We start from the raw sequence: 24,940 nt of genomic DNA on the forward strand, positions 1-24,940 counted from the left end.
TGCACCTTTCTGTAACCATAGCAACCAATTAGCAGCAAGCTGATTGGCTGAGGCGATAGTGACGTTTCATAACTTTCGTATATTCTGATTGGTAGATTTTCAGGCTGGGCCAGAGAGGTAAACACTAATCAGCTGACTAGATTCTTCCTCAAGATGTATTGTACTCGTACACTAATAAGGAAATTTACGGTGAGATTGCCTGTTGTAAAGTAATGAATAACTTAGAAAAGTGTTAAACAACATCCCGACACTGGAAATTTTGTATGTCATTTCTTTTATCCGGATATGAATGTATATCATAATAGCAAATCAGACGCTTATAAAATCAAAGATTAAATCTATTCACCACATTAATTACGAAGATTAATTCTCTGAATACTTAAAAGGCATCCCAGAGGCTACCATTTGCTGGTATTATCTTTGATATGTACAATATAATTACATTTTAATATAACATTGATATGCTAAACATGGCTGAGAACAGGCCTTACAATACAAAAAATAACAAGGACAATGTAATGTCAGTAAAACTTTAGAGGCACCACGAAATTGACATTGGATTAGTGATGAAAATTTTCCAGTGGTGGTGTATTGTATAAAGAATACAATAATATTGGCGCAGTATAACTTGGGCAATATTTAATTTCAACTCTAACAGTAGCCTACACTCTGTAACAGTAGCCGACTCAATAATGGTGAGGTTATATTCATTTCTACTTGAATTTCACCCACAGTTTCGTTGATCTTCATAGCCCTCCCCACTATGGACTTCTTTTTTTTATTGTTGTAGTATAAAAAGGGATCCAGAGCATAATATTCCATTAGTATTGTATTCCCCATACAGTACACTGTCACTGGAAAATAAGTCAAGGATAGTCCAAAGATAATATCATAGTGCCCTCTGACTGGAACTTTACTCAAGGTGAAGAAATTCACCGCTTCAGCATCATCCATCTTATCCTACTTTGTATATTAACTTCAGAATATTATAGTGTTTGGTGTCTTAGATGATGTTTTAGGCTGTTTCATGTACTTATTCCATATTGAAAGTAACTTTACCTGACCTTTACAGTAATTGAAGCTTATAGAACAGAGTTCTCTTAAATGTAATTAATCCAATGGTATGATAACCATTGATATATATATATATATATATATATATATATATATATATATATATATATATATATATCTTTCTTTTTTCTTTTCAACTATTCGCCATTTCCTGCGTTAGCGAGGTAGCATTAAGAACAAAGGACTGGGCCTTTTTTGGAATATCCTCACCTGGCCCCACTCTGTTCCTTCTTTTGGAAAATTAAAAAAACCGAGAGGGGAGGATTTCCAGCCCCCCGCTCCCTCCCCTTTTAGTCGCCTTCTACGACACGCAGGGAATACGTGGGAAGTATTCTTAATCCCCTATCCCCAGGGATATCATCAATTTTCTAGTTATCAATGTATAATGAACAAACCAGAGCCCCATATCTACGGGCAAGCACCACAGGCCTTCCTGTGGTTTTACCCCAATCCGTTTATATTCCTAGGTTCATCCCATAGCACACTGCTCCATCACTTCATCCTTCTATCTCATTTTTGCCCCCCCCCCCCCTCTATTTTGCTCCCTCCACTTCTGAGATATATCCCCTTAGTTTCTCTTCAACCATCCTTTCCATAATCAAAAACACTTTAGCTAACCTGTCAGCTTTTTCACAATCATGCTCAGCTTCGTACCATACCTATCTCCTCCACTCTCACTCCTAACACAGTGGTCCTTCCTCAAGCATTTCATTTCCAATACATCTACCCTCTTTGGTTTTTTCTATTTATTTATTGATTGTTAAAGAAAAGAAGTTTGGTTTGAAATCAGTTTTCTGTTCTTTTCTAGTAGAAGTATGATCTCTGGTTACTGTTTTAAGCAAATGGCAGACCAAAGTAGTGTAATCAGTTAACTGAACATTAGGGTACATATTACTGCATAGATTATACTTAAATCTTCAGAGATTCAGTTATCTTTCCATTTTAAATGGCAACAAAGTAAGCAGTACAATGCAAAAGTTACTGTAATATCATGTAAGCAGTTCTAATGATTTTATACACATCGAAATATTTTTTAGCCCCATTTATTACCCTCAAGATCAAAGCCTCGCCTTTATTATTTTTTCTTTGCTTTTTTTTTAGCCAGCAAAAGTAGAAAGATAACAATTAGGCAGGCATTTATTATCCTTCTATTTGATAATTACAAAACAAAATATTTGTCCAACTCAAAGTGAAGTTACCACAGAAATCTTGATCTTTATGTAAGTATATATTTTCTGGCTCATCAAATACCAAAAAAAATGCAATTATGCAAACTGTAAAATCTAATCATTCATAGTCCTCTCAGGTTCATTTACATGAAAACTTTTTATAGCTTGAAAGGCTGAAATGCAGCAACAGATCTCTCTCTCATGGAACTGGAGTATGGCCTCACCTTCAGGTTGCAGAAGAAAATGGAGTTCGTCACATCACACTGGCTGATCCCAAAACAAGGTAAGATTCATGAATAGTGACAGAAATTTCAGAGTGGCCTGTTAAGGTTGAGGCACTAAAGGCTAGGAAATGGCACTGGAGTTCACTTATTATGGAGAGTCTGTTACCGTGGCCAACCTCTTGAGGGAGTTCCACATGGGAACAAGCATCAGAGATATAGATGGAGCAGATAGATTTAGAATGCAGACAAAACACATAACTGATATATATGTACACACAATGTACCAGACAAGGTTAAACAAAATTCTTGGGTAATTGAATTTTTGGATTATGAAGTAAAAGGTGGACAATAACAAATAGTCTCATTGTAAAAATGACATAATTTACTTCAAGATTTAGGGAAAAGTCTATCTTGAATCTCATGAAGTTGAGCTTTTATAACCAGGAAGATTTCTTTTTACAGAAATGCACTTTCACTACAAATGCTTGAGGAGCTGCAGGCTGCTGTAACTCTAAAGGATCCCTCTTTGCAGTGCATCATTCTAGGAGCACAAGGCAAAGTCTTTTCAGCAGGACATAATCTGAAAGAACTGGTTAGTTAATGTAATATTTTTTAAACATTTGTCTGTCTACATAATGTAACCTTTTACCTATCCATCTTATCTGCAATTTAATATATAAAATTATCTATCTATTAATCCAATGTTACCCACATGTCTGTATCATGTGCTGCTTTTTTTTGCTTCTACAGCAGGCTGACATGTGTAGAATCAGACTGTATGTTTTTGTTGCTGGTCATCTTCACAAGTGTAGCTGTCAAGACCAAAGAACAGTATTCTTAACATGTTTCCAAGATTAATATTTAGTATAGAATAACTGAATCTTTTTATCCTCACTATTTTTCATTTAGCATTTAGGTTTTCTGTACCATTAATGGCAGTATAAACTTGAAGCAGAATGAACCAAGAGTCTATGCATTCTCAGAAAAGCCAGATGTAAGAGCAGTAAGAGAAACTTAAAGTTCTGTAAATAATGTTTGTAGAAGTAGCAGTACCAGAATATAATTTTTTTAGTAAAATATATATTGTTTAAGGCAGATGGTAGTGTTATGTTCTGTTTTAGAGTCATGGGTGGGTTATCTAGACATCTGCTTTTGCATATCTTCCAACTTGGATTTTTAATTATTCATTGTTTCTGGTTCCCACACAGTGTGGCACATTGCAAAAACTCATTCATGAATGTAGTGGTTAGCCATAACAATCATGCATGACTGATGAAATATACAGAATGGGTATATATGGGAGCACACTTTATAATTATTGAACGGTTATGATACACATTTAAACAATAAAGTTACCCATGTACTAGCCTCAGCATGTAAGTCATATCTTTTAAATAGACTTTTCTGAGGTTAATTTTCTCATTTTCCTCAGACACTCAAGGAAGGACGTAGTTACCATGAAAAGGTTTTCGATGCTTGCACAAACCTCATGCTTACTCTGCAGAATATACCAGTTCCTGTTGTTGCTAAAGTTAATGGAGTTGCTGCTGCTGCTGGTTGCCAACTTGTTGCCTCCTGTGACATTGTTATTGCCACACAGGGTTCATCCTTTTCCACCCCTGGGTAAGACCCTATGCAATAACAGTTAGCTCTGTTGACTCTATATCCCCCCCCTTGTCTTTCCTAAGAACTACAACTTGCTCATTATTAAAAAGAGAATTTCTAGGTCCTCCAACACTCTAAAAATAGTTTTCCTCATCTCTTCTTATTTCTTCCTCTTTAACTCCTTTTAATACATCAGTTTACGTCTAGTCTTAATGTGGGCTATAGTCAGTGACGGAGGCCCAAGAAAAAATAATTAATGTGTTACATCTATTGATGAAGGAATATAGTATTCATTGATACTAAGCAAGATAGTACCAGAAACAGAGAGAGAATGGCCTCATTGCTCACATCCATTCCTCAACTTAAACAGGGCCCCCATCCACAGCCAAGCCCCACAGACCTTTCCTTAGTTTTCCCTGACCACTATATGCTCTGGTTCAACGCACTGATACCACATCATTCTATCCCATGCATGGCAGTACATAGTTTTTGAGTTTATTCATGAGCTGAACAGAAAATTAAAAACTGAAGGGATACAGAATTTTGTGTAACATGGTATGTAAAACATCAACCTATTATTTCAAATCTTTTTGGGATATATATATATATATATATATATATATATATATATATATATATATATATATATCTTCCCTGGGGATAGGGGAGAAAGAATACTTCCCACGTATTCCCTGCGTGTCGTAGAAGGCGACTAAAAGGGGAGGGAGCGGGGGGCTGGAAATCCTCCCCTCTCGTTTTTTTTTTTTTTTAATTTTCCAAAAGAGGGAACAGAGAATTGCGCCAGGTGAGGGTATTCCCTCAAAGGCCCAGTCCTCTGTTCTTAACGCTACCTCGCTAATGTGGGAAATGGCGAATAGTTTGAAAGAAAGAAAGAAGAAATATATATATATATATATATATATATATATATATAGTTTCCAGAAAATCAGTTAGTATAGTATTAAAATTGAAAATTTTTCTTTTGACAGTGGAAATGTAGGTATTTTCTGCTCTACTCCTGGTATCCCTCTTGTAAGATGTGTTCCACGAAAAGTGTCTGCTCACATGCTTCTCACAGGACTTCCAATCACAGCAGAAGAAGCTCTGCGAGCTGGATTAGTGTCAAAAGTAGTCCCTGAGAATGAATTAGGTACTGTTCTTGCATAAATTCTTATTTTCATTTTCATTTTTGCTTTAACAAAACTGAATATTTTTTTTGGTTTAAGACACTGAAGTATGGTGAATTAAGGAGATTTAGAAATGAAGAGTTTGATAAAGATAAACATGCATTCATATATTCATATTTTTAATCTAAAATCATTATTAATGGAGTTCTTAGTTTTCTTGGTCATAAGTTTTCTTACCCTGTTATGTGACCTTTCAACTCCCAGGAATCATGCTGCCCTTCTCATTATGTAGCATCATATCACAAGTATGTATGTTCTGGAGCATTTGAGGCTCTCATATGGCCATAAGTTATCATTACATCACTAGTTTAGATTAAATTGTGTAAACGAGTGAGGAAATCTGTAAGATCTTTGATTCTGATTTATGATTTACAGTAAGAATTGAGATTGTTAATCAGACAAATAATCCCCAAATTTTTCAGCTTCATAGCTTATCAACCAAAGACTTCCTATATTATCAAACTTCTTAAAATCAGCCAAGTTTTTCTTACTGGTTTCTCTTCAAGATCAGTCTATCCTCTGAGCATGAGAGAGATTCTCTGATTACTGGAAGCTAGACACCTTTAACCCCTAACTTTCTGGTGAGGGTTGTGCACCTCACCCATTACTAACCATCTTTCAGTACTTGCAGCTTTCAGCTCAGCAAGGGCCTTTCCTGCTTATCAGTAACCTCCTTTGTTAATGAAGTCAACGTCTTGACATCTGGCCTGGTCACAATGGCTGCCTTGTAATTTTTTGGCTCTTCATACAAGTTAGGTAATCTATCAGCCTTCACTATCGTCTAGCTTTTTCCACCCTATCAAGGATAACTATCCTTTTGTGATTCACTTAGGGTCGGGTGTATATATGTATTGTGAACTATTTCTAAATATGTTTCAGTTAAGAATTAATTTATGGGCTAAGTGTTGCCATTTTCTGTGATGGTAACTTCCTCCCTCCTTCCTTCTTCTAATCTTGATTGTAACCCGGATGGGTTGTTCTTTCTTCCTGTTGAAGTTTCTTAGGGCGTAGGCCTCTTACAGGGGAATACACAGGAGGAGGAACTAGAATGATGCCATCCTAAATTGATGACATTGACTTGAGCCTGTGTTGTGCCAGTTAAGATTGAGCCCAGGTCAGTCATGCCTCCATTTGTATTTGTCAGACCAATTGACCGTGACGTTTAAGAAGCTCCCATGGTCTGAGCCTAAGGCATGGGAGTTTTTCTGATTCACAGAAACTTTTTCTCAAAGGGTTAGGAACTTTAATCTTTTTCTTGTAAACAGAAAGCAACTGCCAAATCATGGTGGGAGGCTTGGAATCACTTGCCCAATAATCTGGCAGTCACACATCTTGACCATTGCTGCACCAAGAGATATTTGGGACTGGACTTCCCTAGCTGTGGCAAGCCTTCATATAAAGAAAATAAATCATATGTAGAAAAAAAAGCTTTGTATTCCTGGGCACCTTTGGTTGGGTTTCTGTACCTCACCTGCATTCCCCGTGTCTGTGGAAATCATTTGTTTTCTCTTGTTATCGCAGTATTTCTTATTCATTTACTTCTAGCACCATTTCTAATTCATATACCTCTCTCTCTGACTGATGATTGGTAAAATGTTACCTACAGTACTGGTTACTTTCTGCCTGATGGGAAATTGCTAGTGAAGACCCCTGTTCTGAGTCAAAGGGCATTTGATTAATTGTAAATGAATAGCTGTTTCTCTCTTACAACATCTTCAGTACTTTCCTGGCTGCCATGCAAGTGGTGGAGGTTCAGATGCTTAAATTTATCTCTAATTGCTGCAAAAATGGAGTTGATATTCTCATCGACTTCAAAATTTTTTTGTGTGATGTAAATGAGCTTTAACAAAGAGCAAGACACAACTGCCTACTTTGTTCCCCTATCCCTACTACACAGTCTACCCTGGAATTGCGTAATGGCAAGTAAATCCCTAATGTTGGTATCTAATCAAGATTCAGAAATGGCTATCAAATCATAATTTGCTTCTAATGCTGTTGCCTCAAACAGATTTTATTGCGTACACTCCAATCTTTAACATAAGTATTTTAAGATGAGACTGAGACCTATTTAGAAGGGTTCTTTTATCTATCTATATCTCTGACACCTGTTTCAGTTGGAATTCCCTCAAAGGGATGGCTATGGCATGAGAGTCTCTTATGGAAAGGAATGGGTCTGCTCCAAACTGGCTGCATTTTTTTTTTACCAAAATACACTTGTGTATGTCCTTTTTACCAGGTATTCTAAACCACCAGTCATTTTTCAGCTCATAACTCCACAAGCTGTTCATAATTTCCATTTACCTTCCTGAATAACCCTTACTCCAAATTATGCCTTCAACTCATATATTACTCACTTTCTCCTGTAAATCACCCATTACTAATACCTGACCCAAACTTAAGACACACTCACTAAGCTGCTTGCAAAATACTTGCTTCTCATTGTTTTCCTTCTCATGGCTAGGTACCTAAGCACTAATAATCACCCATCTCTTGTGATCCACTTTCATTTTTAACCCTCATCAGTCTGGAACTCACTCCCTCAAGCTCTTTCACATATTCACACAACTCCTGCATTGGCAGTAATGTTGCCCATTCCTTAGCTTTTACCCTTACAGCAACCCGACTCTTTCAGAGGCTGAAACTCAAAAAGCAGTGGATGCCATAACTCAGAAGAGTACACCAGTGATTGCCCTGGGGAAGAAGTTTATGTACAAGCAAATGGAGATGGGAATCAAGGAAGCCTATAGGTAAGATTTCCTATAAGGATACTGTCACTAAGTTTATGTATATTGGTTCTTAAGTACATCCATATTACAAATGGATTGTATCCTTTAAAACCCCTTCTTAAATGGAAAATTTGTTCATCAGAAACCATTTCTCCACTGCCTCAGTCATTAAATGGGAGGTACATTCCTAAAACAAAGAAAATCTTCTACAAGTCATAATAATTGTCACAGGGGACCTACTTAAAGATAAGTTGTAATGGGAAACACAATAGTTTTGTTTTTATAAAATTATCATTCATGAGTTTATTAACTACTTCCTACCCCAGGAGTTCATTATGTTTTTATAAAAATCCTGCAGTGCTCAGGAAATTGGCCTGTCCACTTCATGGGACTATAGGTCAGAAATTGTAGTGATGTGTATGTTGTATCATTGTGGAGAGAGGAAGGGGCAGCTGTGTAGTAAGAGTTCATTTTGGCAGTTACATCATGGACAGAAAGGGTCCTGGGATGTTTTGCTTGAGTCTGTTGAGGATCACCATTTCAAAGGGTTTGGAGAATGAAGACAGAAGTGATATAGGGTGGTAGGAGGAGGGATTGTTGGGTGGTTTAGAGGGGTTTAGGACAGGTATTGTGTTGGTAGGTTCTAGGTGTTTCCAGATTTATGCAGGTTTTTCATGAATTTACTGTTTAGGAGTGTGGTTGGTTTTTGAGTAATGCCCATTGAGTATATTTGTTTGTTTTTTCTATTTGAGTGAGGTTGCATCCAGAACGGATGACTAAAACAGACAAAACAAGATCCTCATTTGGCTGTTTCCTCTGTTCCTTCTTTTGAAAATTACGGAAGGGAAGATTTTCCAGCCCCCTGCTCTTGGCCCCTTTAGTCATCTAGTACAACATACAAGAGATATGTGGGCAGTATTCTTTCTCCCCTTTCCTCTTTCTGTAATAACTTATTTGTACTACATGAGGACAATTGTGGAGCCCCATCTTTTAAATGTTCTCTGCTATCACATAACTCCATAAAGTTATGCATGCTGTCTACCATTAACCGTGTCCTTAGTCACAGCTAATTTGCTTTTCAGAGATGGTGCTCTAAGGAGTGGATTTGGTCTGTGAATTTCTGTTGTTAGTGAGTGATTTTGAGCTAGTTTCTGTGTTCCATAAATATGTGTATGAACTTATGTATCCCTGGGGATATGGGAGAAAAAATACTGCCCATGTATTCCCTGTGTGTTGTAGAAGGCAACTAAGAGGGGTGGGAGTGGGTGACTGGAAATCCTCCCTTCCCATATTACTTAAAAGAAAAAAATCAGAGCCAGGAGAGGATTTTTCCCTTTAAGGCTCTGTCGTCTGTTCCTGTTGCTACCTCACTCATGTGGGAAATTGCAAACAAATTAAAAAAAATTGATGTATATTAAGAGGTGTATGTGTATGTATGCATGTTAAAGTATGTGTACGTATTTATGCAAGTTAATAGGTGTTGCCAGATTCCATTTGCCTGTGGTTACAAAAGGGTTTTCCATAGAAAAGTCAACATAAAACTGAATATAGAGGTCTGAGATGAAATCACATACTGTCCATTGAAGTGTAAGGGTTTAAAACCTACTTTGATATTCTCTTTTTACAGAGAAGGAGGATGTGTGATGGTTAACAATATCAACATGAATGATGGTCAAGAAGGAATTAGCAGTTTTATTGAGAAGCGCAAACCCAATTGGTCCCATTCAGATGAGTAAGGTGTTATAACACACAATATCAAATTAAAAACTGCTGACTTCCTGGAAATTCCATGTATAAGGTGATTATTAACGATACCATCAACTTGGGTGATATGCATATGAGCTTTCCTAAACAGGCCAATGTACATACTCATTTGTTTCAAATATTTTTGTGGTAGATGGTTTTTGTGGTCTGCAAAGTATTAGTGTAAAACAGTACAATTTTCACTCATTTCTTTTAATTTTACCATAAAGAAAATGAAAATGGGAGTAAAGGGTTTTCAGATGCAAATATTTACCAACTTCAGATTTTTTCACTGATAGGAAGGATGAAAACTGAGAAACAAAATTTTCTTTTCACAAATGGAAAATTGATATCATATTTTTCTGTAATCTTATTATATATGACAAAAATTCATCTGACAACTTGATTAGTCTTCCTGTTTCCATTGTAATGTGCCACTAATGGCCTTTGTTGTTAATGCATCAAACAATCCTAAATACTGAATTAATCCATTGTGATATAGTCATCAAAAATATATCACTACCCTCAACCTTATAAAGATATTTCTTCTCTTTCATACTTTATCACTTTCCCATGTAAGTGAGGTACCACCAGAAACAGACAAAGAAAGGTTGCATTTGCTTACATCCATTCCTTAGGTGTCAAGCAATGCATTGAAATCACAGCCCCCTATGGTTTCAGTGCATTGTACATGACAAATATATAGATATATAAATACTTAAAATAATTAGGAATATATTAATAAAACTTACTGGATGTTGTGATGAGGGCATGAGGGCTTATATTTCTTGCTTCATGGCTTGCATTCTTTTTCATGGTAAACCAGTGTCATCTACACAACACTTGTTGACATGTGACCTCTTTCCTCAGTGATTTTAATTACAAATAAATTTTATGTGGAGAACTGGACACAGACAGGTGCAAATGGGTGTTCTTTCATAAAACCATTTGTATACTGGTAAGTGGTACAATCTGAAACATTAGTGGGATACGATCTTGTAGTATTTTGTCATGACTTCAAAATACACATGATAAATACACAAATATTTCAAAATATCATGACATTTTTCTTTATTAAAAGTAGGTTATTCAATATATCAAGAATATAAAGATAGAAGAGTGATGAGGACCCACAAACTTGGCTTTAACCATAAGGTTTTGACAAGTATCAAACCTAAGCACCTCTATTTTTAACCCATGAGCAATAGCCTTAAGTCCCATGGGTGTCCATAACAATATTTTATGTGCTGTAAATAATGGGGTAGTAGTGAACACAAAAAAATCTTATGCCAGTTGCTGGAAAACATAGAATACAGTAGTATTTTCCACTGACACTGAAATGTGCGTAATGAAGACAGAAAATTTGAAATATTCTGAAATATTTTACTATAAAAAGCTACTCATTTTATTCATTGAAAAAGTAGAGGTAACAGTGGGAGAGGACCTAAAGATTTGGCTATAATCATGAATTTCTAACCAGTAAAAAACTTCTAACTGTTTATCTATCTATATTTCTCATAACCTTTCGTCTTTCGTCTGTTTCCTTGCGCTACCTCGCAAACGTGGGAGACAGCGACAAAGCAAAATAAAAAAAAAATGTTTCTGATAACCATTTCCTTCAGAAATTCCCTCAAGGGGATGGCCACAACAAAAGAGTCTCTATAACTAGTGAACTTCAGTGCTTCTTAAACCTCCTTAACACTTCCAATTTAACCTCAAGTAAAAGCCTCACATCTCGTATTCCCTTGAGTATCTTTATAATTCCTTCCAGGCACAGTGAAATGCATACATTTGCTGTGGATGCAATATATATTGGAATAGCACTGAACAAAACAAATCTACTTTCCCAGTTTGTGTGATACAAATCAAATGGTATTTTGCTGTGACATTAATAAGATACTCATGGCAAGTACACATATACTTCAAATTATTGTGATGTACTTTATTATTGAAAGAAAATATTCTTTCAGATATCGTATATATTGATAAAAGATATGTTTTTCCAGTCTGTCACACATTGAAGCACTGTCATTAGTAGATACAGTGTATCCTCATTTAAGAGTTGGAAGTCCAAAATACCTTCCTGTGTAGGATAGCCTAGACCAGCTATGTTGTAAAATGTATGGTAAATAAAGACCTTCAGAAACAAATAAATTTGTGGTCCAGGCCTACATCAGGGAAACTTAGTATTTTAGGAAGCTCAAAGAGATGTAAGACAGCCTAAAAACCAGTGTAAGGTACAGTATACAAATGGTATACCTGTTTGTTGGTATCTCATATGTGTGCCCAGGTAATCTGGGACAGTCAAAAATAATGCCAACCAAATAATTCCCAAATGTACCACTGGCTGCAAAACTAATTAATTCTCACCATGCAAACCCCATGCCAAGCAAAAACAAGCATAACAAATCTGAAAAACAGTGAAAAAAAAAAGTGTGCTGAATGAATGGTAATAACTAATAGTGTGCTTGCTGCAAGAAAACATAATACAAATGGGTAAAGGAAGTAAACTGATACAAAGAATAGCATTGGACTTAAAGGAAGAGTTGTGTTAAGATAATGAAAATTTGAAAATTATGGGCCACACACTAGAAGGAAAGTAATGGTCTTGAATATATAAATAAAACACATATAATCAAATCAGAATACATTCTGTATATATTGCCCCAAAAATATTTGCAAATTTGATCAGTCTCATGGTACAAACCTGATGCAAACTTTACACAATACCTGGAATTTATGTATGTACATTTTCTAACCTTTTCAGACCAGCTGTTTTAGGTTTTACAAGTTTAACCATAGGATGACACACATTGATATTATTAATAATGTGTTCTAGGGACCAATGTTTGCGGAGCAGAGCATGATGAAGTGTCCATGGTCCATAACGAATACAACGCATTTGTGTACACACTGCTGTTGTCTTCAGTTTAATTCCGATGTCATGGACCAAAGCCTTAAGAAACATTGCAGTTTCATTAATGCATGATACCTCTGCAAAGAAAATAATGCATTAAATGTCAAATGCAAAGAATAAACTTTATATTAATAACTATTATAGCATAAATATTTTCCCAAAACCAAAGCATGATAACTAATATAGAAATTTCCCAGTATACACTGTTATCAATCATCTCCACATCTTCATTGGTAAACAACCAAACAACAACCATAAGATGTGAATCCAGCACTTTGCTTTACAATACCAAATGAGGTAGGCAGACAACATGTGCTTGCACAAAAAAAAAGGCAACAAGGTAGACAGGCTAAATAGAAGGGAAAGGGCAGCCACCAACATGGAAGATAACAACACCTGGGTACTAGGAGGGTTAGTGATGGTTATACAGAGAGTCAGTACAGCAGTGGCTTTCCATGTTTTCCTCCCTCACTCGTGTCTCTTCTTTCTACCTTAACTATAAATGAGTTGCTAAAACTCAGTTCACAAACAAACTCTTAATTAATCTTCACCTAACATATAACACTTGGCAACAGTAACTTACATAGCTTACTATTCTAAATCTCCAATTTAACTTTCTTTCCTTCAAACAAATGGAAATGTAATGAAATGATGTCTTCCCAGGTTTGATCTGGAAAAGTGCCAAAAGTGTAGGGCTGACCTGTTACTGGGGCCCCCCCTTGACAACATCAGTAGCTGGGAACCACTCAACCTCCACAACAACTGCTGGCTCTTTCTCTGTCTAATCAGCAACTGGGACCCACCCAACCTTCACTAAAATTGCTGGCTCTTTTTCTATACACTTCTGCAATATTCAGTTTCAGGTACAACCTCCCCTCTTATAAAAAGCTACCTACTTCATCATCCAGTTTTCTTTCTGAAACCTAAGTCGAAGGCTGGTTCCCCTCTTCACTGTCAAATTTCTAATTATAATATTTACTACAATTCTATCACTCAGCATACTGCACATGGAGACTTGTAGAGGCATACAGTGCTTTAAAAACATTATCCAAATTCTACATAAAAATCATTTACTTACCAATAGTAAAGTCAGGCAGAGTGAAGTCAACTACAGTTAGGCCATATATCAGAGGTGGTGACCTTTCACCTGGTCTGATTAATCCCTCAGAGGACAGAACTTCATATGCCTCCTATTGCAACATGGAAAAATAAGAACACAATTAAGTATATTATGCAACAATCACACATGCTTTACAAATTTGCAGGTCACTGAATGAACAATGAAAAACAGAACAAAGGATAGACAAAAAAATGGTAAATAGGAATGTGGATACATCATAAACTGTAAGTGAAATGAAAACCTTCACTTAAACCAAGATATATGGGTGTAAAAAAAAAATATGCATTTGCAATCTACAGAAACTGTGTTTAGTTCTAAAGCCACAAACACTGATGGTTTGATGATGTTCTTCAGTTTCATTTTCTTCACAATCACCAGCATTGTGCCTTGTTGTTTCCCTTCTTTTCTTTTCTTATCATAATCACATCATGGAAAGGTGCCATCCATTCATACAACCACAAGAGTCATCTACTTTGGACATATAATTAGCTTAATGTCAGTTTCCAAAATCAAGAGGAAGAGTGCCCCATCATATTAGCATTTCTCCTGTGGTTGCTTCTATTTACATTGGCAATGCACATGAACTCAATATATCATAAAACACAAGACCACCTGTGTGCTGACTAAGCTGAAAGTTGTTGCTGTGGGAAGCTTGGTACATTGTAGTTACAATGCACTGTGCTTGTTTAGTGAAGCACGGTATTTTTATCTTCAGTGCATTTTATCCACTTGTTATGTTACAATGTATCTTACTGCAGTCTGCACATTCTAGGCATATTTGTTTGAAAGATAATAATTCATTCATAGAATGAAAGAGGTAAAATAATAAAGACTGTATTTGTGCTAAACTCAGTCTTACAAGGAAGAGGTGCACAAAAGAATTAAGGATTTAAGTGTGAGCAATTGAGGTCCTTTTTGTCTGTTCCTGGTACTACCTTGCTAAAGTATTAAAAGAAAGAAAAAAAATGTCTCAGAAGTGAAGTACACAAGAGGAAGGAGATCAAAAAGGAAAAGGAAGGATAGGGTGGAGCTTTAATGGGTAGTAGGGCCTGAATATTTAGGAGGGTGAGAGGAGTGCATGGGAAAGAATTAAACGGATCCATAAGGTTAATGGGGGCAACAATGTGAAGTGGTCAAGATAAACCATGCAATTTTTTTGCAGTACTTTTCTGTGGAGGAAGGCCCTGGTTTCAGTACTTTATAAATAATAGTATGGGACTCAATATGTAAAAATGAATATTCATTTGCTCTTAACACCCTATCACTAAGCAGAAGAAGCAATTAGATTTAAAAAATAATAACTGATATGTTAATAACTGATAGGGTTAGGGAAAATGATTTGGTAAACAGAGAAGAGGTAGTAAAAGCTTTGTGGAAGATGAAAGCCGGCAAGGCAGCAGGATTGGATGGTATTGCAGTGGAATTTATTAAAAAAGGGGGTGACTGTATTATTGACTGGTTGGTAAGGCTATTTAATGTATGTATGACTCATGGTGAGGTGCCTGAGGATTGGCGGAATGCGTGCATAGTGCCATTGTACAAAGGCAAAGGGGATAAGAGTGAGTGCTCAAATTACAGAGGTATAAGTTTGTTGAGTATTCCTGGTAAATTATATGGGAGGGTATTGATTGAGAGGGTGAAGGCATGTACAGAGCATCAGATTGGGGAAGAGCAGTGTGGTTTCAGAAGTGGTAGAGGATGTGTGGATCAGGTGTTTGCTTTGAAGAATGTATGTGAGAAATACTTAGAAAAGCAAATGGATTTGTATGTAGCATTTATGGATCTGGAGAAGGCATATGATAGAATTGATAGAGATGCTCTGTGGAAGGTATTAAGAATATATGGTGTGGGAGGCAAGTTGTTAGAAGCAGTGAAAAGTTTTTATCAAGGATGTAAGGCATGTGTACGTGTAGGAAGAGAGGAAAGTGATTGGTTCTCAGTGAATGTAGGTTTGCGGCAGGGGTGTGTGATGTCTCCATGGTTGTTTAATTTGTTTATGGATGGGGTTGTCAGGGAGGTAAATGCAAGAGTTTTGGAAAGAGGGGCAAGTATGAAGTCTGTTGGGGATGAGAGAGCTTGGGAAGTGAGTCAGTTGTTGTTCGCTGATGATACAGCGCTGGTGGCTGATTCATGTGAGAAACTGCAGAAGCTGGTGACTGAGTTTGGTAAGTGTGTGAAAGAAGAAAGTTAAGAGTAAATGTGAATAAGAGCAAGGTTATTAGGTACAGTAGGGTTGAGGGTCAAGTCAATCTGGGAGGTAAGTTTGAATGGAGTAAAACTGGAGGAAGTAAAGTGTTTTAGATATCTGGGAGTGGATCTGGCAGCGGATGGAACCATGGAAGCGGAAGTGGATCATAGGGTGAGGGAGGGGGCGAAAATCCTGGGAGCCTTGAAGAATGTGTGGAAGTCGAGAACATTATCTCGGAAAGCAAAAATGGGTATGTTTGAAGGAATAGTGGTTCCAACAATGTTGTATGGTTGCGAGGCGTGGGCTATGGATAGAGTTGTGCACAGGAGGATGGATGTGCTGGAAATGAGATGTTTGAGGACAATGTGTGATGTGAGGTGGTTTGATCGAGTAAGTAACGTAAGGGTAAGAGAGATGTGTGGAAATAAAAAGAGCGTGGTTGAGAGAGCAGAAGAGGGTGTTTTGAAATGGTTTGGGCACATGGAGAGAATGAGTGAGGAAAGATTGACCAAGAGGATATATGTGTCGGAGGTGGAGGGAACGAGGAGTAGTGGGAGACCAAACTGGAGGTGGAAAGATGGAGTGAAAAAGATTTTGTGTGATCAGAGCCTGAACATGCAGGAGGGTGAAAGGAGGGCAAGGAATAGAGTGAATTGGATCGATGTGGTATACCGGGGTTGACGTGCTGTCAGTGGATTGAATCAGGGCATGTGAAGCGTCCGGGGGAAACCATGGAAAGCTGTGTAGGTATGTATATTTGCGTGTGTGGACGTATGTATATACATGTGTATGGGGGTGGGTTGGGCCATTTCTTTCGTCTGTTTCCTTGCGCTACCTCGCAAACGCGGGAGACCGGAAAAAAAAAAAAAATGTCTGCTACATGTAAAAAGCAACAAATAGAATTTTATGTTTTAACATAAAAACTAGAGCCTCAGACTTATGACTCTTGATATTCAAAAACAAAATTTCAATTCATGAATCTAACTTTCATCAAAGACTAGTACACCAATACACAATCGACTAGCCTCTGCACTAATAGAGAAAGGTTATAACCATCATTATTGTATATATTACTATGAGCAGTAGTAGCAGTACCTATCAGTCACAATAATGCTAGTGGTGTCAATAGTGGTGACATCATATTCATCATGACAATTATCATTGTACTCTACCATAATCATTTACTTTGTGTATAAACAACAAATTCATTACATTGCTTACCAATCTAAAGAGGACAATAAATTTGTCCAAAACTGACCTGTGAATGAGGATCTAAACCCAGATAAGCGAGTGAGCTTTGCTGGTGTGCTGACTGGATGGACATAATTGCTTTTGTCAACTTGCCTCTTGTCACATGTGTATATTTCGATTTCTCTAAAACCTACAGACATGAAGGAAAAGTTGTTACACACAGCTTTTGGTAAAATGAATCACATTAACCATTCAGAGGGTGCCTCTTTTTTTTTATACAAATATTCATGAAAATTTTGAGTTGTCTAATCTCATAACATGCACATGAACAATTCTAAGTAGTTTTGATATATGCAGGTTTTGAAATATTCTTTCAATTTCTTAATTACCCAAATTGTCTTCTGAAGTTTATAATTTTAACAAAACTTAAATGTTGTGCTCCAAAGTTCAGAGTGAAAGTAATTCTAACATCACACCAGAAATCATAGGAAATTTTTTTTTTGACTGGTAATACATAGGCAAAGGGGATAAGAGTGAGTGCTCAAATTACAGAGGTATAAGTTTGTTGAGTATTCCTGGTAAATTATATGGGAGGATATTGATTGAGAGGGTGAAGGCATGTACAGAGCATCAGATTGGGGAAGAGCAGTGAGGTTTCAGAAGTGGTAGAGGATGTGTGGATCAGGTGTTTGCTTTGAAGAATGTATGTGAGAAATACTTAGAAAAGCAAATGGATTTGTATGTAGCATTTATGGATCTGGAGAAGGCATATGATAGAATTGATAGGGATGCTCTGTGGAAGGTATTAAGAATATATGGTGTGGGAGGCAAGTTGTTAGAAGCAGTGAAAAGTTTTTATCGAGGATGTAAGGCATGTGTACGTGTAGGAAGAGAGGAAAGTGATTGGTTCTCAGTGAATGTAGGTTTGCGGCAGGGGTGTGTGATGTCTCCATGGTTGTTTAATTTGTTTATGGATGGGGTTGTTAGGGAGGTGAATGCAAGAGTTTTGGAAAGAGGGGCAAGTATGAAGTCTGTTGGGGATGAGAGAGCTTGGGAAGTGAGTCAGTTGTTGTTCGCTGATGATACAGCGCTGGTGGCTGATTCATGTGAGAAACTGCAGAAGCTGGTGACTGAGTTTGGTAAAGTGTGTGAAAGAAGAAAGTTAAGAGTAAATGTGAATAAGAGCAAGGTTATTAGGTACAGTAGGGTTGAGGGTCAAGTCAATTGGGAGGTGAGTTTGAATGGAGAAAAACTGGAGGAAGTGAAGTGTTTTAGATATCTGGGAGTGGATCTGGCAGCGGATGGAACCATGGAAGCGGAAGTGGATCATAGGGTGAGGGAGGGGGCGAAAATTCTGGGAGCCTTGAAGAATGTGTGGAAGTCGAGAACATTATCTCGGAAAGCAAAAATGGGTATGTTTGAAGGAATAGTGGTTCCAACAATGTTGTATGGTTGCGAGGCGTGGGCTATGGATAGAGTTGTGCGCAGGAGGATGGATGTGCTGGAAATGAGATGTTTGAGGACAATGTGTGGTGTGAGGTGGTTTGATCGAGTAAGTAACGTAAGGGTAAGAGAGATGTGTGGAAATAAAAAGAGCGTGGTTGAGAGAGCAGAAGAGGGTGTTTTGAAATGGTTCGGGCACATGGAGAGAATGAGTGAGGAAAGATCGACCAAGAGAATATATGTGTCGGAGGTGGAGGGAACAAGGAGAAGAGGGAGACCAAATTGGAGGTGGAAAGATGGAGTGAAAAAGATTTTGTGTGATCGGGGCCTGAACATGCAGGAGGGTGAAAGGAGGGCAAGGAATAGAGAGTGAATTGGAGCGATGTGGTATACCGGGGTTGACGTGCTGTCAGTGGATTGAATCAAGGCATGTGAAGCGTCTGGGGTAAACCATGGAAAGCTGTGTAGGTATGTATATTTGCGTGTGTGGACGTATGTATATACATGTGTATGGGGGTGGGTTGGGCCATTTCTTTCGTCTGTTTCCTTGCGCTACCTCGCAAACGCGGGAGACAGCGACAAAGCAAAAAAAAAAAAAAAAAAAAAAAAAAATACATATCTAAGGTAATGTCTGCATGAGGAATATGATCAGCATCATGTAATTTGTACATATATAGATGACATAAGGGCAAATATATAAGGAAATGTAATGAATGATTGAAAATTTAGTGTCAATATATGCTAAAAATTGAAAAACAGCAGCAACAGACTGAGTAGCTTGACCTACCTTGCCATTATAAAACTGATTGTCGGTGGCTCGTCCAAACTGACCAGAAACAGTGAATTTTCGGATCAACCTTGACTCTCTCACAACATGTGTTCCTTTGCTTCCAGAGTTGACTCCAAGGACACATACCCCTACATATAAAGTACATTCATTAGCACATTTTATATATGAATTCTAAATACTGACATAAAAGCAGAGAGCTAGTTTTAGATAAATATGTATTTCTTATATGAAGGAAAAAACACTAACCAAAATGACTGATACACTTCAAAAAAAATTCAGACCAATTTGAAATTTAAGAGTGGATAAAGATTATTCTGAAGCATCAATGATTATACCATGAAATATTCTGCCTAACAGATACAGCATTCTGCACTATACTTGCCAAAAGTATACTGCCATCTAGCCAAGAAAATATTTCTTCAGCATAATACAAGTCAACTTGGCTCATGACTAGCGAGAAGGGTGTACCCAGTCTGAGACTCTGACTTCCCATACAGTGGATGTCTATGCTAATTAAACATCAAGTAATAAACTTGCCATATCATTTATTGTAAGTACAAAAAAAGAAACCAAAGGTTGTGTTTCTCTTTGTCTATAAGTATGCTGCAAATGAACATGTACAATTTCATCTTTTCATCACCATATGTATGCATGTTTTACTTGTGATAATTCATGTCTTGGAATTTTACCTAGAACAACTGAAAACAATGTCATAAGACAAATGGATCTGAGAAATTATTAGTCTCTGGCTTTTTCTTTTTACCTGAAACATCTTTCTGTAGATACTGTGCCCAAGACAACTTGATATCTTTTGGTTGATATCTTGGTCCCAGTGCCAAAGGACTATCAGCAAAATTCTCCTTCTCAGTAACCATTAGTCTCTCACCAATATTACCTGTGTAAGAGTTTAACAAAATAATTGTATTGCAAATATTATCAGAAAGGTTTTTCATAAAATTTCATAAATTACAAAACTTGATGTCTTTTGGTTGATAATCAGTTCTGGTGCCAGAGGACAGTCAGCAAAATCATATAAGATAATAATACCTGTCATGAATGCAGCATGAAAAAGTCAAGACTGATGGAGGATGTTTGAAAGGAAACAGAGTGAAAGTATAGATTTTAAAAATCCCTACAGAGTGAGAGAAGAAAGTGTACTAAACTGTGTTGTAGATATGAAAGGAAAAAGATTGGAAGGGTGTCAGAATTTAAGTATTTGGCGAGTCATCCTGGGTATGTGTGGTAATATGGAAGGAAAGATAAGGGCGAGAGCAGTACAGAGAAGAGTCACTAGGTCCCTTAATTAAATAATGAAGGACAGAGGTGGAAGTATGGAAGTGAAGAAAGGAATAAGGGACAGCATAGTTCTTCCAAGCCTGACCTGTGCAGCTGAACATAAACATGGAATGAATCACATCACAGAGTTTAAAAATCCTGGCTGCAGAAATGAGCTACGTGAAATGAATAGATGGAATGAAGAAAGAAATGAATGGGTGTAAGAGAGACTTAGAATGGCAGGGAATGCATTACAGAGTGGTAGAGTGGGTGAAACAATACTCTGACGTGATTTGGGCATGAAGAAAGAATCCACGATGAAGAGTTTACAAGCAAAGTTTATGATAGTATATTAAAGGGGTTAGTGTGAGAGGAAGACATCCTGTGACATGGGGAAACAGTGAGAGAGTACTGAAGGGAGTTAAATGTGGAAGAATGCATAGAATGGTGCATTTGGGAGAAGCATGTAAAGACAGGGATAAGTGAAGAAAGGTATAGATAGAAGGAGCTCTGCACTAAGAAGAAAATCTAAGCATGGCAATTAACATTAGAGTTGTATTTCCAACCGAGACCTATTCTTATGTAACACTGCCTCATCATGATGTTACTGAACCACAAGGAAAGGCAAACAAATGCTCTTACTGCCTCTCCCTTGCCCTCCCAGTGATCCTCCATCCCTCTAACACCTCTCCATAGCATAACCTCACACAATGTGCAACATAGTTTCTGGTCAGTAAATTATCTACAAATACATGTCTTTTTATAAATCTACATGTTCATCTATGAAAATATCTTAATTGTGCTGTAAAGTGATATTGAAGTGAGTTTTGGTCCAGAAATTTTTGTGGAGCACATCTTTGGTTTTAAAACTGGACCTCATGAGAAAATACATTTCTGTATACAATTTTCCATTTAGAATTTCAAGAACACAACTCAAACATATATCAAAAAAGCCTATATTCTGAGCAATTCTAAGAGTTATACATTACCTTGGTTTAAATAAGAGTGGTTAACTTGAGATTTTCTATATCACATCTAAAGAAATGTTGAGCAAGACCATTCTCAACTAATTTTTCATGTTGCTTCATTTTCCTTCCTTGTTTATCACTGCAACATTAAAGAAACATTTCTGATTATTAACAATGATAATTTAAACATACCTTCAATTGCCAAAATTGGAGATGCTGGCCGTGGTTTTAACAAATTCAGGTCTCGACAAAGGTTGCTAATCACAGCTTTTCTCAAAAATCCTGTAGTCATATCAAAAGGCTTGTAAACACAAAACACACCCTGAAGCATATTCCATGCTTCAGGACCATAATGAACCAGTCCTTTCATGTTTCAAAGTTTAGCATCATTTGTTGCAAATGCGATAAAAATGCCAATAAACTTATAACATTTAAATAACGAGGCCCAGTCTAATAACATATGCCCAACAACAATAAAGGCATAATTTCTAACAAGTTTACGTGAATATGCAACAATAAAGGATCCCACCGCAAATTCATCAGGTCATTACAGCTGATTAGTTAACACAATATACTATCTTGAGTCCACTGTATTCATTTATCAGCAAAAACCAACATACATGATTTTGGTCTAGTACATAGCACCTCTATCTTCTTCATAAAGGAAATAAATTGTGACAGTGCCATCAGGTGTGTGAACCTCCTCTTGACAGCTGATGAGCATGGAGGCACCAAAACCATATGCTAAGCAGGGAATACCTGTTGAATAAAAAAAGCCACTGTTAAAGATGCTAGATTACATTTGAGAAAGGTATACCAATCTTTTCAATCAATAAAAATTCTAAGAGCCACAGAAAACTTTAGAAATGAAATGCTCACCTAGATTCATTACTTTCAAGATACGAAAGAACTTGTCATCAAATGAAAGATCCTCATAAGGCCTCTTTGAGCAGTGGTACTTAATATATGGCCAACATCCGGTTCTTAAAATATGATAATTAACTCCATCAACCTGTTAAGAAACCACGTGTGTGAATACTCATGCTCTGATAGCTGCTTCAGTAAACATACATAAGGGTGGAATAACAAATGAGCATAAATAACCAAGAAAAATGTGGGAATGAATTTGAAAACAACATGTGGGAAACAAGTTGCTTCTGCAGGAAAAATATGTTCAAAGAAAGAAAACATTGTATAAGAAGTGACAACCCTCAGTGCAGTTCTTTCATCGACATTGGGCAACTGAGGCTAACTTTCTCATACATCTTCACTCTGCATAATAAAAACATGGCTAGAAATAATATTACACACCACAGCCACCTAAGATCATTAGAGGCACCGTAACTGCATCATCGTGGTGGGAAGATATATTTCACACAAAACTGTGGTAAATTTTTCAGTAAATGTAACAATTTTTCTCAAACACATATTAACATTTACATTTTTTATGAATATATGGATATTTTTTCATTTATTCACACAAGTAAAATTCTTTCTGTGTAAATGATAAGAAAATATTTAGACAATACACATAAAAGTCATGTATGATTTATACAAAAAAATGTAAATATGCGAAGGATATGTGAAATCACACCTGATAAAAAACATAAAGGTGTAATAAATTTTGGCATTCGTAAAACAAAATCACACCTAGAACAAAACATTATCATTGTATACAGTAGTTACATAAAAGAGCAGGATCCATGCTTCCATCCAGGGCTTGCCTCAATCAATATGGAAAAAAATTTACCAATTTTTTGGGTACTTCCTTCAAAAACACTATATACTTATAGGTGAATAAATAAATGATATAGAGATGCATCAACGGACTATGCCTGCATGAGATTACACCACAAGTGAAAAGTCATCTTTGGCACTGTCTGAATCACTGAAAGTGCAGTCTTATCAGGAATTTCTCACTCCAAGGAGTCCGTCATTTTCCTTTTACTGGAAGTAATGCAGCCTTGGGGCAAAGGTGCTTCTGAAAGGTAAGTCCTGAGTAACAATATTATGCTTCTTAGAAAGGGGTCCTGAAGCAATTGTATATAGACACAAAAAAGTAATTTAAGAGATTTTCTGTAAGATATTTCCTTTTGCAAGGGGCAATTGATTTTTCAAACGGAATGCACAATAAAAGGGTTTACACTGTGAGCCACTGTGAGGAAAAACAGGGTGACAAAATCAGTCTAATAAATCCCTTGTCTACTTTACAACTCCTTTTAACATTCTCATTTTTCACCTCACTCGCCCTTCTTGAGCCATATCAAAATCTTAAAAAATGCTCATCTACTGACTGCTCCCCAAGTTATTATAATACGAAATACCCATTTTTTATACCATACCAGACTTTAGCTTAATATTTTTCATTCTGTCTGACCTCATAACCCACGAATGGGTGTATCAGTGACACATTCCTCATGTCCTGAAATAGCGGACTCGATAGCTTGTGGCGGGTCAGTGACGTGATCTATCTGTTCTAAAACATTAGGTCTACGTCCTATTGGCAGGACATCAAAGAGCTGTATGGCAGTGGTCATGTTTGTCTGGATGTTGATAACAGGTGCTTCCTCTCTAATGAGAATGGCTTCCTGAATAATGCTAAACAAGGGTCATTTCCGAGTCAAAACACATGTAACAATTCACATCACAAAGGAAGATACTGAAGAATAGTTTCAACAGTGTACAATTATATATAAAATTAGATAAGTTGTGTTACAACAGTATACAAGCCTTGCTTACCTTCCAATTAAAGTGTGAATACCCTCGCTGATCACTAGTAATATCTCTGTACTTCACAAAATAGGAAGTCCACGGTGGTAACTGCCGTTGTTTCAAATGAGTGGTGAGTACGAGTGAAGCTGCAGGTTTCACCTTTTCTGTGCCCTTCCATACTCTCAGGCAATGACTAACATGCATGAGATCCACTGAAATTCGGTGAATCAAAATTAACAGTATTCCTCATGCAGACTTTTAATATCAAGTTCAATTTGTTTACATGATCTATTCATCTACATGAAAAACATCCGTTCCAGATGTCTTTATTGGTTCAGATGTGTACATAGTTTGACATTTAATGAGATACACGCAGAGTATATATCCCTAACCTTAGTCTACTTACACTCTAGTGGTTTTCCATAAAGTATCACTTACAGAATTCTTAAATTTACAGTTTAGCGGAATTAGCCGACCACAATGGGACAACCATCATGTGTTGTTGTTTACATCCATAATAGCGCATGCGCTTTTCATAACTAGGCAGACGACAGGCCATTTAGAATATAATTTTTCACACAAGTACAAACAAGGAAATGATTTGGCTT

At 36.9% G+C, this 24,940-nt stretch overlaps 3 protein-coding genes across 8 annotated transcripts; 1 reads left to right on the top strand and 2 right to left on the bottom strand.

The window, feature by feature from the left end:
* Positions 1-52: 52 nt before the first annotated feature.
* Positions 53-13,539, top strand: LOC139762401 (enoyl-CoA hydratase domain-containing protein 3, mitochondrial-like). Of its 3 annotated transcripts, none has more exons than XR_011715716.1 (8): positions 53-189; positions 2,408-2,526; positions 2,930-3,059; positions 3,900-4,090; positions 5,062-5,222; positions 7,892-8,006; positions 9,613-9,783; positions 13,309-13,539. XR_011715716.1 is itself a non-coding variant. In XM_071687244.1 (7 exons), the coding sequence occupies exons 1-7, from the start codon at positions 154-156 to the stop codon at positions 9,719-9,721; spliced, it is 861 nt and encodes a 286-aa protein (XP_071543345.1). In that variant the 5' UTR covers positions 54-153; the 3' UTR covers positions 9,722-9,931. The 3 variants fall into 3 exon arrangements, 1 of the variants encoding a protein (XP_071543345.1); XR_011715715.1 differs by lacking the exon at positions 13,309-13,539 and adding an exon at positions 12,568-12,781; XM_071687244.1 differs by lacking the exon at positions 13,309-13,539 and having other exon boundaries at positions 54-189; positions 9,613-9,931.
* On the bottom strand, positions 10,390-22,259 carry LOC139762400 (pseudouridylate synthase TRUB2, mitochondrial-like). Of its 3 annotated transcripts, XM_071687242.1 has the most exons (8): positions 22,241-22,259; positions 21,813-21,902; positions 20,141-20,272; positions 19,375-19,505; positions 17,212-17,334; positions 13,724-13,835; positions 12,488-12,722; positions 10,390-10,700 (listed from the first exon to the last, which is right to left on the bottom strand). In XM_071687242.1, exons 3-8 carry the CDS (start codon positions 20,250-20,252, stop codon positions 10,604-10,606), a joined length of 810 nt encoding a protein of 269 aa, XP_071543343.1. In that variant the 5' UTR covers positions 20,253-20,272; positions 21,813-21,902; positions 22,241-22,259; the 3' UTR covers positions 10,390-10,603. The 3 variants fall into 3 exon arrangements, with proteins under 3 accessions (XP_071543343.1, XP_071543342.1, XP_071543344.1); XM_071687241.1 differs by lacking the exon at positions 22,241-22,259 and having other exon boundaries at positions 21,813-21,990; XM_071687243.1 differs by lacking the exons at positions 21,813-21,902; positions 22,241-22,259 and adding an exon at positions 21,642-21,759.
* LOC139762402 (uncharacterized protein C15orf61) lies at positions 22,242-24,892 on the bottom strand. Of its 2 annotated transcripts, none has more exons than XM_071687246.1 (4): positions 24,771-24,892; positions 24,360-24,544; positions 22,500-22,632; positions 22,242-22,379 (listed from the first exon to the last, which is right to left on the bottom strand). In XM_071687246.1, exons 2-4 carry the CDS (start codon positions 24,534-24,536, stop codon positions 22,252-22,254), a joined length of 438 nt encoding a protein of 145 aa, XP_071543347.1. In that variant the 5' UTR covers positions 24,537-24,544; positions 24,771-24,892; the 3' UTR covers positions 22,242-22,251. The 2 variants fall into 2 exon arrangements, with proteins under 2 accessions (XP_071543347.1, XP_071543346.1); XM_071687245.1 differs by having other exon boundaries at positions 24,739-24,872.
* Positions 24,893-24,940: the final 48 nt, after the last annotated feature.

The sequence above is a fragment of the Panulirus ornatus genome, chromosome 43 (assembly GCF_036320965.1).
Source record: "Panulirus ornatus isolate Po-2019 chromosome 43, ASM3632096v1, whole genome shotgun sequence".
In the NCBI taxonomy this organism is placed as follows: domain Eukaryota; kingdom Metazoa; phylum Arthropoda; class Malacostraca; order Decapoda; family Palinuridae; genus Panulirus; species Panulirus ornatus.

Bases quoted from the DNA above. Each gene is read 5' to 3' on its own strand.
- LOC139762401 (XM_071687244.1), top strand. From the start codon at position 154: ATGTATTGTACTCGTACACTAATAAGGAAATTTACG. The intron at 190-2,407 runs GTGAGATTGCCT...AACTTTTTATAG, and splicing joins CACTAATAAGGAAATTTACG to CTTGAAAGGCTGAAATGCAG. The intron at 2,527-2,929 runs GTAAGATTCATG...TTCTTTTTACAG, and splicing joins CTGGCTGATCCCAAAACAAG to AAATGCACTTTCACTACAAA.
- LOC139762400 (XM_071687241.1), bottom strand. From the start codon at position 21,990: ATGAAAGGACTGGTTCATTATGGTCCTGAAGCATGGAATATGCTTCAG. The intron at 17,335-19,374 runs GTAGGTCAAGCT...TCATGTCTGTAG, and splicing joins ATCAGTTTTATAATGGCAAG to GTTTTAGAGAAATCGAAATA. The intron at 10,701-12,487 runs GTTAGAAAATGT...CTAATGTTTCAG, and splicing joins AAAACAGCTGGTCTGAAAAG to ATTGTACCACTTACCAGTAT.
- LOC139762402 (XM_071687246.1), bottom strand. From the start codon at position 24,536: ATGCATGTTAGTCATTGCCTGAGAGTATGGAAGGGCACAGAAAAGGTG. The intron at 22,633-24,359 runs GTAAGCAAGGCT...GTTTCTTAACAG, and splicing joins ATTCACACTTTAATTGGAAG to GTTGATGGAGTTAATTATCA. The intron at 22,380-22,499 runs GTGAGCATTTCA...TTTATTCAACAG, and splicing joins CTTGAAAGTAATGAATCTAG to GTATTCCCTGCTTAGCATAT.